We start from the raw sequence: 15,199 nt of genomic DNA on the forward strand, positions 1-15,199 counted from the left end.
GCGACGAGGATGGGATTGTTCTTTCGCATGTTGCGTCATTGTTCCGGTTTCGCAGCTTATCCACGGCATGGAGGATTTAGTGCAGGTTTTGTTTGAGCAGCAGACGGAGCTCATGGCAACCATGAAACAAGTGCTTCCGGCATTGCTCTCCACGCAGTCTGCTCCAGCGCCATTCCCTCCTCCCTTTCCCCCGAATGACGAGACGGCGGAGGATTGGGATGCATATGAATGTCGCCTTCGGCAGCATTTCCAGGCATTTCATGTTGCCAATGCAGAGGTATGTCATGCTCTATTCTTGTCTTGGATATCTCCCTCACTGTATCAAGTTTTGCGGCAGCTAGCGCCGTTGCAGGAACCCTCATCCTTGTCTTTTGACGCATTGTGTTCATTGCTGTCTTCATATTATCACCGCCGCACGCATGTTGTGTTGGCTAGGGTCAAGTCCTATCAATGCAAGAAGCAGCCCCATCAGTCTTACTGGGCGTGGGCCGCTACCCTGCACGGTCTTAGTTGCAAGTGTCATTTTGTTACGGAGCAGTCGCGAGAGTCATATACCCACGTTATGGTGCGCGATGTCATTGTTCATTCGGCCCCTGATAGGGAGGTCCAGCAATGGGCCCTGTAGTTAGAAGACCCTTCCCTTGAGGAAGTCCTGTCCATTGCTCAATTGTATGAAGTCTCTCACGCCGCAGGTCAACAGTTGGAAGCGTGGTGCGACGTCGCGGCGGTTCAGGGCGGCGCAGCCGCGTCCACTGCGTCTGGGGTGGACGACGTACGAGGGGTACAATCCGGCCGTTACGGCTGCTGCCACATGGCGCGTAAATAGAGTACCAGCCACTGGCCCCTGTTACCATACTGTGCATCGTGCTATATACATTATGATCGGTCAGAGTGCCCCCAGCATTGGGCTGTTTGTCGCAAATGTAATAAAAACGACACATTGCTAAAGTTTGCTTCTCAGCCTCAAAAGAATCGAAGGAAGCAGGTACAGAGGACATGGACGTTGACATTCAGGAAGTTTCATCAGGGCAGGCTCCCGACACATCGGCACACAAACTCTTTATCGAGGTGTTGGTTCGGTCGCGCCGATTACAACTGCAAGTAGATACGGGCGCGGCAGTTTCCTTATTAAATGCACAAACTTACTTCAACCTTGTGTTGCCCCAGTTTACCGGCGTCTACGTGGTTATGGTAAACAGTTCATTCCCCTACTGGGTCAATTCACTACCGACGTTACTTACAAATCAGTCACTTGGCCTCTTACTTTTATTGTTGTCAGTGATGCGAGCTCCGCTAACCTTTTTGGATTGGATGCCTTTCAAGCTTTCGGTTTTTCTATCACAGACACCATACAGTTGGTCTCCAAAGATGTTCCCTATCAATTATTGGAATCTTTGATCTCTGACTATAAGGATATCTTTGAGGAGGGCCTGGGATGTGTTTCAGACTTTGAAGCTCACTTAACATTGAAGGCATTGGCTTGCCCATGTTCTCTATGCACGAGGCAGATCCCCTTGGCTCTCTGCCCTCAGGTAAAAGCAGAGCTAGATCGGCTGACAGCCCTCGGGGTCGTTCTTCCCATTTCTTCTAGTGAGTGGGCTTTGCCCCTCGTTATTGTCAGGAAACCTTCAGGAAAATTACGTCTTTGTGGCGATTTCAAGGCCACCATTAATTCCCAATTGGTGGTGGACACCTATCCCTTGCCTCGTTCTGATGAATTTTTCTCCGCCGTGGCGGGAGGGCAATATTTTTCAAAAATCGATCTTTCGGAGGCTTATCAGATACCACTTGATGAGGACTCCAAACGGCTGGCGGTCGTCAACACCCTGTTTGGCCTTTACCAATACCAGCGGTTGGCCTACGGAATAGCCAGTGCCCCGGAGATATTTCAGCGTTATCTTGAGCACGTCACGTCGACAATCCCTCATTGTATTAATTACCTGGACAACATAATTGTCACAGGCCGCAACATGGAGGAACACTTGCACAACCTTCGAACCCTCTTTCTGAAATTCAGGTCCGTGGGCCTGCGTTGCAACCAGTGTAAGTCGAACTTCCTCCAACCGTCCATTGAGTATGTGGGCTACACCATCTCTCGGCACGGCTTCCAGCCGCTAGGAAGTTTGGTCCAAGGTATCGTCAACCTTCCGTGGTCCACTTCGCTGAAGGAGTTACAAGCTTTTTTAGGCAAGATTGCTTATTACCACTGGTTCATTCCCAGGGCTTCCACCATAGCCCACCCCCTGTATTGCCTTCTGCGCAAGCGTGTTCCTTTTGATTGGTCGCCTGCATGCGAGCGAGCGTTCACCTTGTTGAAGGGCCTCCTCATGTCAGTGCCTTGTTTGGCTGGTTTTGACCCCAATAAGCTGTTGGTCCTGGCTACAGATGCTTCACAGTATGGGGTGGGGGAGGTCCTGGCCCATCGCAACGTGGATGACTCCGAGCAGCCACTGGCGTTTGTGTCTAAAACTCTTAGTCCCATGTAGGCCCATTACTCCCAGGTGGAAAAAGAGGCTTTGGCCATTGTTTACGATGTTACCGAGTTTCACCCTTTCTTGTATGGCACGAAGTTTCAGTTAATCACTGACCATAAGCCATTAATATCGTTATTTGGCCCCACCTCTCAGATTCCAGATAGGGTGGCTCACAGACTGCAGTGCTGGGCTCATTCCTCTCTAAGTACCATTATGACATTCATTTTCACCTTACCGGACTGCATGCCAACGCCGACGCTATTTCCCGTCTTCCAGTGGGCCCGGATCCTAAGTTCGATCAGGAGGAGATTATGTGTTTTCATTTGGATGTGGCGTCCCGCCAAGCAGTTGATGGCTTCCAGATCACTAGTTCTAGAGTCGCCAGGGAAACGGCAGCTGACCCAGTTCTCCAGCAAGTAGTTCGCCTCTTTCAGCAGGGGTGGTCATCCCAACCTCCAGGCCGGGCCTCCGACCCTCTTCGTAGTTATTTTGTTCTACGATACCACCTCTCAGTCTTGGAAGGAGTTCTCCTTCTGGCTACCGATGATACAGCTACAGCCTACAGCTCCTCGCATGGTTGTTCCTGCAAGTTTGCGAAGGGAGGTCCTCACGTTATTACATGAGGGGCACTGGGGTGTTTCCCGTACTAAAACCTGGGCTCGCAGACATGTGTACTGGCCCGGTATTGACAGAGAAATTGAGCACTTGGTGGCCGCCTGTTCCCAGTGTGAGAGCCAACAGGCGTCTCTCAGGTCAGCGTTCTCTTCATGGCCACCTGCAACCCAGGCATGGGAACATGTTCACATAGATTTTGCGGGCCCGTTTCTCAAAGGCTTTTGGCTCATCGTCAATGATGCTTATTCCCGATTCCCATATGTGGTTCGCTGCTCCTCCACCACTTCAGAAGTTGCAATTCAGGCACTAGCAAAAATTTTTTCTGTGGAAGGTCTGCCAGTCACCCTGGGACAACGGACCTCAGTTTATTTTGCAGACCTTCCTGGATTTTTGTAGGCGCTTCGGTATTCGGCATGTTTGCTCTCCCCCCTTTCATCCACAATCGAATGTGGAAGCTGAGCGCATGGTGTGCACATTTAAGACACAGATGAAAAAGTATGTGCACGAATTTCCTGCAGAGGCGGCATTGACGTTTTTCCTGACGGCATACCGGACCACACCGATGGGAGAACGCAGCCCCGCAGAGCTCCTCCACGGGCGCCAACCTAGGACACTGCTGCACCTCCTCCAGTCTGGTCCTTGCCAGTCTTCGCAAAACGGGGTACCCGGCTTTCCATCAGGTATGTCGGTCTGGGCATGTGAGTTTGGTCACAATCCACATCGGATATCGGTGGTGGTCCTGCACCACAATGGCCGCCGGCTCTATACCCTGCAGGCGGGGGACCGGGAGGTACGTCATCACCAAAATCAGCTACATCCACATTTGGGCACCCACCCTCTGACCTCTTGGGCGCTGGCTTCCCCATTGCCGGCACCCTTGTTGTTTTCTCAGGGGACACTACCACCTCTCCCACCTGTGACCCCGCCACACTGCGATGGTTCTCAGCCTTGGCAGCCTCCAGTAGCTCCAGCACTGGCATCGTCATCGTTAGAGATGCCCCACCATGCAGGTCCAGTTTCTCAGGACGCTGGTTCACCTGTGGTCGTCCCTTCCCCATCATCCCCGCCACTGGGTCTTGCCCCTCCTGAGGTGGACGGGGATCAGGAATTTGACGCCCGTTCTGTCCCAGGCTCCGGTGGTGGGATGACGGAGGCCTCTTCGTGTGGGTCACTTCCAACCGTATTCGAAGGTTCCGGCTCGAGGGTTGGCAGATCCCCCCAATTCCAGCCTTTCAATGGACGTGGAGGTCATCGCTACTGCACGACGCTCCAACTTCCGACACAGTGGATCACAGTGGCTTCACCCCCCGAAGGAGGAGTGCTGTAGCCACCAGAAAGATCGCGGGAGGCGCACATCGGCACGGCGCGTCACGGACAGTAGTTGCTGCAAGTAAAGTCCCGTCCACCAGAGGGCACGCGAGAATTCTGCCACGCCCTCTGCCAGTGGAACAACAACTCAGGCAGCATGGGCCATGCCCAGTCAGTTCACATCGGGCATGCCTAGCAGACAGCTCCCGATCTACACTATGTGAAGTGCAACAGAAAATGTGAATCGTGCTACTACACAAATCAAATCAAATCAAATCAAATAGTACAAAATTAATGTCTGCCAGTGACTAGCATGGTGTTAAGATAATATTTCTTGAGTTCTGTCAAATGGTGTAGTGATATATGTGATGTGCTAACTTAATTAGTCACCAGAATCAGTAAATTGCTTATAAACAATATTAAGTTTTTTACAAATAATCAAGAACAGACAACTAAGACATGCAAAAGAATTTGGAATGATAAGTACATAGTAATAATAATACCTCCTTACATTTATAGATTCTATGTTCTTGACAGAAAACTAGATGCAGCTATTTATAATAATTACAGGAAACAGTGTGAGGAATGGGCTCAGTGAGGAATGTACACTGTGAGGTCTTTCAGTTAGTTTTATTTTCCATAGATTACTTGTCTAATTATTTATAATGATGTTTATCACCATATCATACTGTATGCTTGCTTACTATTAATTTTAAATAATTTTCTTTCATTTCACAAAAAAACATGGTAGGCAAGAACTCTTAATTAAGCAGCTACTAGAATTTTGGATCTGAAATTTTGATCAGCATGTAGCCTTCACAGTTTAAATGTTGTCAAAGAAATTTCTTAGTGATGTAGGGAGAGGTTACTGTGCCAAGATATATCATGGAAGCAGACAACACAGATCACTGTTACTATGATGTGAGAATAGGTCTGTGTCAGTCTGGATGGCAACAGAGCTGCATGTCTTAACAGAGTAGCATGAGTCTTGGTTGTAGAGTTAAAAAAGTTATCCATTTTTGAGAATTGTAACTTCTGTACTTCATACATTTCCGAGTGAATGTTGAAGCCTGATAGAATTACTGTTTGTAGAACTGGAATTTGCAGCAGTGTAGACTGTTCTTTATTAACTCTGAATTATTTCTAGCTGTGCAGTTTGAGATTTAAAATTCTTCTTTAGTGATCTGGACTTAGAATTTGAAGCAATTGAAACTACTTCATCAATACACTTGTTTCATTATTAATGCTCAAATTAATTGAACCTTGATTGGTTTGAAAATTAAATTGTAGCTTCAGAAGTATTAAACCCAGTTTCAGAAATTTTTTATACATATCCACACAGTCTTACTAGTACTTATTGCAACCACAATTAAGCATACACCGTAAGCAGATTATTATCTTCTTTGTGGATATATATTTTCTTACTGAAGATTAATTATCTCTGTGGTGTCTAATGGCTGGAGACAGTCAATTTCAGGAATATATTGTGGTGGTGTGATCATAGCTAATCATAATGACCACACATTATTCCACTGATCTCTTCGAAATTTGCTAAAAAGTTGATTTATTACTACATTAAATACACTGATACCAGGGTAGACTTACTGCAAAAGGGACACCGATGCAATATACCAGAAGACTTCTAGAGGATGTTTGTTGAATTGCTACGGGACTATAAGGTGATGTAATGAACAAAAATAGTCTCATATTGTAATTTATTGTTTTAGGTAAATCAGTTTTCTCTGCAATCATTTTCTTTGGTTAGTCTTTCGAATGTTTTCTTTTATTTTCTGTTCTTCCTACTGTTACATCTTCTTCTTTTCATGGTTGGTCAAAAAAACTTTTTTCTATTTTCCTTTTGTTCTTTTTTTGTCAGACATTTGATCATTTACATTTTCTTTCTTTCTCACTGCTCTTCTTCTTCTTCATTGCTTCTGAGTGTGGATGAACGATCTTTAAATTTTCCATTTACTTATTTCTTTTCATTTTTCCTGCAGTTCCCTCCTGCTCCACCACAAGTGGCTTATTTATCTGTATCATTTTCTCTTGCTTTTATATATGAAGTTTGTTCAAAAAATTTCGGAATGTTTATAATTTCTGTTCTGGTGCATTGGAGTGAAATATAGTTGGCATCCCTGCACATGCCCGTCTTTAATATGTAACTACTGAAGTTTGATTGTTGTATGTCTGTTAGTTATTGTTCAGTGCTGTACTGGGTAGAACATTGTGTCACACAGTTTGCAAATTTCAAGATGACAGAGTTAGAGGAGCAACACGGCTGCATTAAATTTTACATGAAACTCAAGAAAACCTTTTCGGAGACACACCAAATGATGTAGGAAGCCTACAGTGATGAGTGCTTAAGCCATACTTGATCTTGCAAATGGTTTACAAGGTTTAAAAATGGCCAGGCAGAAGTTAAAGACAACACTCATTCAGGACACCCTTCAACATCTACCAAAAATGCTCATGTCAGGGACATCAATGAAGCTGTACACGCCAATCAAAGACTGATTGTCCATGAGATTCCAGAAGAATGTAACATCTCAGTTGGATCATGTCATGAAATTCTGACACAGCATCTTGGAATGCATTGTGTTGCTGCCTAGTTCATCCCATGACTCATGAGTCAAGACCAGAAAAACCTTTGCCTCATAGTTTGTGAAGAGGGTTTGGATCCCACAAATGAGACTGAGATATCCCTTAATAGAATCATAACTGATGAGATGTGGATCTATGGTAATAATGTTAAGGCTGGTGTTTAATCTTCACAATGGGCTGGGAAAGGTTCTCCAAGACCAAAAAAGCTCATCAGGTTAGGTCAAATGTCATAGCCATGCTGGCAATTTTTTTTTACTTTTAAGGATTAGTTCACCAATAATTCATGCCACAGGGATAAACTGTTAATCGAAGATACTATCTGGACGCGTTGTGTTGCCTGTGAGAAAATGTGAAAAGGAAACAGCCTGAAATATGGTGAGACAATTCACGGCTCCTGCATCATGATAACTCACCTGCACATTCATTCCTTTTGGTGTTTGACTATTGCAGAAAAAACAAAATCACTGTGCTGCCTCATCCTCTGTACTCTCCAGACCTGGCCCATGCAGACTTTTTTTTATTTCCAAAGTAGAAAACCCCATTGAAAGAACAAATATTTGCAAAATCCAGAAAGAGGCTTACCAAGACTGCTTCTGGAAATGGCACTGGGAGTGGTGTATCAATTGTGAAGGAGAGTATTTCGAAGGAGACCATGGTCAATAAGTAATAGGTAAGCATAGAAAAATTTTGTGGACAAAGGTACAGAATTTTTTGAACAGACCTTGCACACACACACACACACACACACACACACACACACACACACACACACACACACATTGGGCTTCTGCTGGAAGTGGGTAGAGCGGGAGGGGGGGGGGGGGGGGGAGCACTGGGAATAGTAAGCAAATGATCACTAATGACAAATGTTTATCAGCTGGTGAAGAAAACTTTGTGTGTTTTTCTTAAAATATGTATTATAACTGTAAACAAGTGAATTGCTCCACATGAAAGCAAGAGATAATTATAACCCATGGAACATACAAATAATTTAACTAGTAAAACCAGACCTCTAAAATTATGATACTGAAATATGTCACTTTTAGCCTTCCAGCCAGTGGGGAATCAATTATTACATTTTCTTTATCTGTCACCAATTTATATATTTATTTAGCATATATTCATTGTAACTTCTGATTTGCTTGCCAAGTTATTAGTAATATTTCCAAAACTTGAAACCACCATTACTACAGTTATGTGCATATATAATACCCACAGTACTTCTACAAATGAGCCATGAGAACATCCTGAGAGCACTGTTGGCATATTGCGACAGTTATATTTGTAGTAAGTTATAATAAGAACATACGTACCCCAACCTAAAATGATGTAGAGTATCACACTGCTTCTGTCCGAAAAAAGAGCATTGAAAACAAGATTATGTAGGTAGAGGGCTTCCATCAATATCCAACTATAATTAGCTAGGAGGAAATAGTGCCAAATACTGATTACTAATTTGCACTCCCATACAATTCTCTGGAAGAGACAAGGAAGATGTTAAATATATTAAGTATAAACTATAACAGAAAGAGTCTTAGTATCTGATGGAACAAAATTTCAACATCTCAGTTTTTAGTGTAAATAAAGACCTCCTAATTTTAAATTTCTATGATGTCTACATGGAGTATGGTGAACTTTAAAAAGAAAAATACATTTTCTTTATATATTTGCACATTTGAGCTGGTTAACTTTGTCCCTGCATAAGAGACCATCAGAATATATGCACTTTATAAAATTACAAGGAGACAGAATAACTGGCTCTTCAAACAGAAGAATTTTAAATGTGTCTATCCACAGTACTGAAGGTAAGTGCTGGTCAGTCATTTCATCTCCCTACAATTTTTTGAGTTTTTTGAATGAATTTTTCTAAATGCGCAATTTATGTAAGACATATGTAACTATTAACAGTTATGGTTTTTGAATACACATAACCATACAACTGGCACAAAAACATCTTTTAGTGCAATTATAAACTGCAATAGCAGCTTCTACAAATGGTGTTTTTAAATTTGAGACATTGAACAAGTTACTGGGCTATTACCTACAAGGTTGTTTGACTCTGAGTTCATAGTTAATCTTTTTTTCTATAATATTATGAAAGGATTAATAGATTACTACTTACCAAATAGAGACGACATTAAGTTAAAAACAGGAACAACAAAAATAGTGAGTTTATTAAAAAACTAGACACCCACCTCGATTGCAAAAGAAGCAGGTTTCGGCGTAGATAACTACACCTTCTTCAGAACAATAAAACCCACACGTGCCTAAGAAGACCTTTGCCAATGATTAAAAGAACACCACAGCTATACATTTATAAACGAAAAAAAGGAAAACACAAACAGTACATATGTACAAAGTCAAAACCACTACTTAACTTAATGGTGTATGTTAAGTAGTGGTTTTGACTTTGTACATATGAACTGTTTGTGTTTTCCTTTTTTTCGTTTATAAATGTATAGCTATGGTGTTCATTTAGTCATTGACAAAGGTCTTCTTAGGCACTTGTGGGTTTTATTGTTCTGAAGAAGGTGTAGTTATCTACGCCGAAACCTAGGTTAACACTAGGTGCTTTTTTCGCAATCGAGGCAGGTTTCTAGTTTTTTAATATATTAACCAACGATTACTGACGCGCTGTGATGTTGAAGGTTCTTAAAAAGAGTGAGCTTTTGACCAAAAGGCCTTCCTCTGCAGTAGAGAACATACACAATTTTGCACAAGGACAACTCATACACAAATGACCACTCTGTGTGGCTGCAGCCTCAGTGACCAGAGATAGTGGTCGTGAGTGTGTGTGTGTGTGTGTGTGTGTGTGTGTGTGTGTGTGTGTGTGTGTGTGTGTGTTTTTTCTACTTTGGAAGAATGGAAGAAGGCCTTTTGGCCAAAAGGTTGAATGTACAGCAGTTTTTTTGTTGTATCTGTCTGTGACTCAAAACCCCCTCTATAACATGTGTAGCAATCCCTCCTTTTCATAATATTGTCATTATCCCAGCCCCAATTTTCCATGCTCGTTTCTTGCTGTAGTAAATATACAGTTGCATGCTCATATATGAGTTTTCATCAGTATTAATTGCAAAGTCTTTTAATGTCAAGATTACTGGAATATGAAAAGGTGGTGTTAGAACATCTGTCACATTGGCAGTGACTTGGAATATTCCGCTGGCAATAATAGGAAGGATGAAAAATAGTCTTCTTCTTTTCCTTCTTCTTCTCCACTTAAAGTATTATGCCTTCCTCCATTGTAGTGCCCACCTCTTCCTCGGCCATCCCAGATTCTTTTGGTCTCTACTGGATTATAGTTTCTGACTTATTTAAGCTAGTCTGCTGCAATTTATTATGTTAACTTGTTCACTACATTTTTTTTCTGTTGCCTTCAATTTTGCTTCCTAAATTAAATATCTTTAATTCCTTCCTAATGTCACTGTTTCTTAATCTGTCTGCTCTGGTAAAACCTTCGACAGCCCTAAGAAATCTGATTTCAGCTGCCTGGATCTTACTGTCTTCTTGTTTGTACATGACCCATGACTCACTCTGTAGAGCAATGTGAGGATAGACATTGCTTTATAAAACTTCATTCATGATATTTTTTTTGCCTTGTTCTGAAGTACTTGTTCATTGTTCCATGCTTTATGTCATATATCAAAGATATGAATCTAATTTGAAGAACTACACTACTGGCCATTAAAATTGCTACACCATGAAGATGATATGCTACAGATGCGAAATTTAACCAACAGGAAGAAGATGCTGTGACATGCAAATGATTAGCTTTTCAGAGCATTCACACAAGGTTGGCGCCGGTGGCGACACCTACAACGTGCTGACATGATGAAAGTTTCCCACCGATTTCTCACACACAATCAACAGTTGACCAGCGTTGCCTGGTGAAACATTGTTGTGATGCCTCCTGTAAGGAGGAGAAATGCGTACTATCATGTTTCCGACTTTGATAAAGGTCAGATTGTAGCCTTTCGCAATTGCAGTTTATCGTATCGTGACATTGCTGCTCACGTTGGTAGAGATCCAATGACTGTTAGCAGAATATGGAATCGATGGGTTCAGGAGGGTAATATGGAATGCCGTGCTGGATCCCAACAACCTCATATCACTAGCAGTCGAGATGAAAGGCATCTTATCCACATGACTGTAATGGATCATGCAGCCAAGTCTCAATCCCTGAGTCAACAGATGGGGATGTTTGCAAGACAACAACCATCTGCATGAACAGTTTGATGATGTTTGCAGCTGCATGGACTATCAGCTCGGAGACCATGGCCGCGGTTACCCTTGATGCTGCATCACAGACAGGAGCACCTGCAATGGTGTACTCAATGATGAACCTGGGTGCACGAATGTCAAAACGTCATTTTTTCGGATGAATCCAGGTTCTGTACTCTTCATCGCCATACTGGTGTATGACCCGGCATGATTTGAATGGGGTGCATTTGGTTCCATGTCTCAGACGCCTCTTGTTCACACTGACGGCACTTTGAACAGTGGACGTTACATTTCAGATGTGACTCGTGGCTCTACCCTTTATTTGATCCCTGCGAAACCCTACATTTCAGCAGGATAATGCATGATTGCATGTTGCAGGTCCTGTACGGGCCTTTCTGGATGCAGAAAATGTTCGACTGCTGCCCTGGCCAGTACATTCTCCAGATATATCACCAATTGAAAACGTTTGGACAATGGTGACCGAGCAACTGGCTCGTCACAATACACCAGTCACTACTCTTGATGAACTGTGGTAGCGTGTTGCAGCTGCATGGGCAGCTTTACCTGTACACCCCATCCAAGCTCTGTTTAACACAATGCCCAGGCATATTAAGGCCGTTATTCTAGTATAATATATTTGTCCAATGAATACCCGTTTATCATCTGCATTTCTTCTTGGTGTAATGATTTTAATGGCCAGTAGTGTATGTTATGAAAAGTGTGACAAATATTATGTTTGAACTGGAGAAAAAACAGCAAAATAAATCATCAAACATAAAAGAAAAGTGTTCAGTCATTTATAAATTAAAAACCACACCAACTTCTGAAAAGTTTTGATAAATGAATTTTAACCCTGGGACCATTGAAACTATCAATTTTTTTTATGATTATCATCAGTAAACCATTGTGGAAAGATTGTTTGTATTTGGATGCATCAAACGCGATCATTGAGTTGTAGACTGAAATACTAAGAAATATTCTGTTTTTCAGTGAATGTTATGAATAAATTTCACACTATATAAAAGTTTGGATGATGACCAAAAAGAACAGTGCAGCTGAGATGAAGCTTGTGGAAAACTGAGGAGCAACTGGGCCACATTGTTGAAAACAGTCAGGGATCTGGACTGGACCTTGATGAGAAAAGTATGTTATTATAAGTGGTGTAGTGTATTTCTAATTAGTTTTATGATTGCAGAAAATAAAATGTAACTTTTTCAACATGATGAAAACAAAGAGAAAAATTTAGAAGACAGTGGGTCATGGGGGTTAATGCTGGATCAGTCTTTAGAACATTCAGAAGGATCAAAGAAATTAGATACAACTGAAATGTTCAGAATGCTTTTGTTGCAAATTAAAGAGGGCAATGCTTCCGTCAGTGAATAATTTAGGTTGCTAATGGAGGGAAATAGAAACAGACTTAGCAGAACTGAAAACTAACTTGAAGTTTATAATGAAAACATCTCTAACTTAAAATTGAGGCACTGAAAGAGGACTTAGTGAGGCAACAGTTAGGAGCATTATTAATAACGACAGTGAAAACAATGTGCAGTGTGGTTTTAGTTGCCTGAAACTACAGTCATATGTGTGAGTTGCATTTGTGTGTGTGTGTGTGTGTGTGTGTGTGTGTGTGTGTGTGTGTGTGTGTGTGGTCTATTTTCAATGAAGGCAATTATAACAAATGCAGATTTATTTTAAGCTCAAAATCGTAAAGTTTAGAAAAATTTAAGAAGCTAACTTGACAGAAGGTATATTTAAATAAGTGCTAGGAGTTATCAGACTATTACATTGAAAATGCTTGTAACATAAGTGAGAACAGTTTCATGATGTTACCTCAGTCTAGTCATGACAAACTTCTGCCTAATTTAGCTGACATTGGAAGTTATTATTATTATTATTATTATTGTAAATGTTTAAGACTGTTGTAAAGTTCATTATAGGGTAAGACATACAAAATCAGAGTTGCTGGTAATGTGATTACTTGCAAAGTTTCAAACAAATGTGCTAAACAGAAAATGAAGTTTGTATGAAGACAACATTGCACCAAAATTTTGTGTATATATGTGAAAAAATTGTCGTATGCATAGAGATTTTCATTAGTAGAAACAGATGCAGAAGTCAGTGATGATGAGGATGAGCTGCAGTATTACTTCTGATTTTCATCTTCTCATATTGCAGATTTTCTTCTGCTCATCTGTCTACCTTTACACATGCTCTTTGACTGTCTCAATAGGTTAAGTGTCTTTTGAGCTAGAAGTTAAGACGTCTAGTGTTAAGTGCAATCTCACAATATTTCTACTGTCTGGTTAATGAGGAAATTTATTGTGACTTTCTTTTGTTGAGAAGAGATGAAATTATTTACACTTTGATTGAAAATCTTGTACCATAAAACAAGATTTTTTTTTTTGTTTTTACATATTTTGCACTATCTGAAGCTAGGAAAGCTTAAATAATGAAATATCTCTTCCAGTTGAAGATGACTATGTTGTGTTGATGAACTACTATTGGGGAGGATTGAGGATATTTGACAATTAAAGGAAAAAAGATTACATTTGGGGGAAAATTGCTATTTTGAAGAAGTTTTGACATTGGTCCTGAAGTAACTTGCTCGCTGTTTACACATTAAATGTATCTGGATCTGTTTCAGTGTATAGAAATTAATGAATTCTGGCCATGTTTAGAAAACTACTGTACATGTACCCATAGAATCTGTTTTGTTGTATCCTAAAAGGTGAGATGTGAGACATAACTGTATTTTGCTGCAACATTATTGGTGTAGTCAGTTGTTAATTATGATTATTCTGGAAACATCTAAAGATTTATCATGAGACCTCGATGTGGACAGAAACCTTAGAGTTACAGTTTTGTACACACATACATTAATCCTTGTTCCATTGGTCATGGATACGACATTTCATAATGACGTGGAAGTGTCACTTTAACATAACTTACGCAAAATCATTAATCCCCCCCCACACACAGTTACTACTTCACATCTAAGAACTTATCTATTGAGTAGAAGGTGTTGTCATTCAGAAATTCTTTTAATTTGCTTTTAAATGTTGGTTGGCCTTCTGTTACACTTTTAATATTATTTGGCAAATGACTAAAGATTTTTGTGGCAGCATAATTCACACCTTTCTGAGCCAAAGTGACATTTATTCCAGAATAGTCAATTTCATCCTATCTTCTAGTGTTGTAGCTATGCACTTCACTGTTATTTTTTAATTGGGATGGCTTATTAATGACTAATTTCATAAGTGAATATATGTATTGTGAAGGTACTGTGAATATTGCAAGTTCCTTAAATAAATGTCTGTAAGGTGATCTTGGGTGGGCTCCAACTGTTATTCTGATTACACACTTTTGTGTAATGAATACTTTCTCTCTTAATATCAAATTGCCACAAAATATGAAGCCATATGAAAGCAATGAATGAAAACGGGCATAGTAAGCTAATTTACTGATATGTTTATTGGCAAAATTTGCAGTAACCGTAATAGCATAAGTAGCTGAACCTAACCATTTCAGCAGATCATCGATGTTTTCAAAAATGGTTCAAATGGCTCTGAGCACTATGGGACTCAACTGCTGTGGTCATAAGTCCCCTAGAACTTAGAACTACATAAACCTAACTAACCTAAGGACAGCACACAACACCCAGCCATCACGAGGCAGAGAAAATCCCTGACCCCGCCGGGAATCAAACCCGGGAACCCGGGCGTGGGAAGCGAGAACGCTACCGCACGACCACGAGATGCGGGCTCGATGTTTTCATTCCAATTCAATTTCTCATCAATGCACACACGAAGAAATTTTGAGTATTCTGCTTTAGCAACAGACTTCCATTCATAGTCTATATTTATCAATGGTGTTATACCATTTACATCTACATCTACATGAATACTCTGCAATTTACATTTAAGTGCTTGGCAGAGGGTTCATCGAACCACAATCATACTATCTCTCTACCATTCCACTCCCGA

General features: G+C 41.2%; 1 protein-coding gene across 1 annotated transcript in view; it reads right to left on the reverse strand.

Moving 5' to 3' along the window:
• Nucleotides 1–15,199, reverse strand: part of LOC126247407 (parathyroid hormone/parathyroid hormone-related peptide receptor-like) — a 335,703-nt gene that overhangs the window by 125,825 nt on the left and 194,679 nt on the right. The window contains exon 8 of the mRNA XM_049948476.1: nucleotides 8,312–8,474. Within this exon, the coding sequence (XP_049804433.1) occupies nucleotides 8,312–8,474 (163 nt within the window). The remainder of the gene's footprint in view (nucleotides 1–8,311; nucleotides 8,475–15,199) is intronic.

The sequence above is a fragment of the Schistocerca nitens genome, chromosome 1 (genome assembly GCF_023898315.1).
Source record: "Schistocerca nitens isolate TAMUIC-IGC-003100 chromosome 1, iqSchNite1.1, whole genome shotgun sequence".
Lineage (NCBI taxonomy): Eukaryota > Metazoa > Arthropoda > Insecta > Orthoptera > Acrididae > Schistocerca > Schistocerca nitens.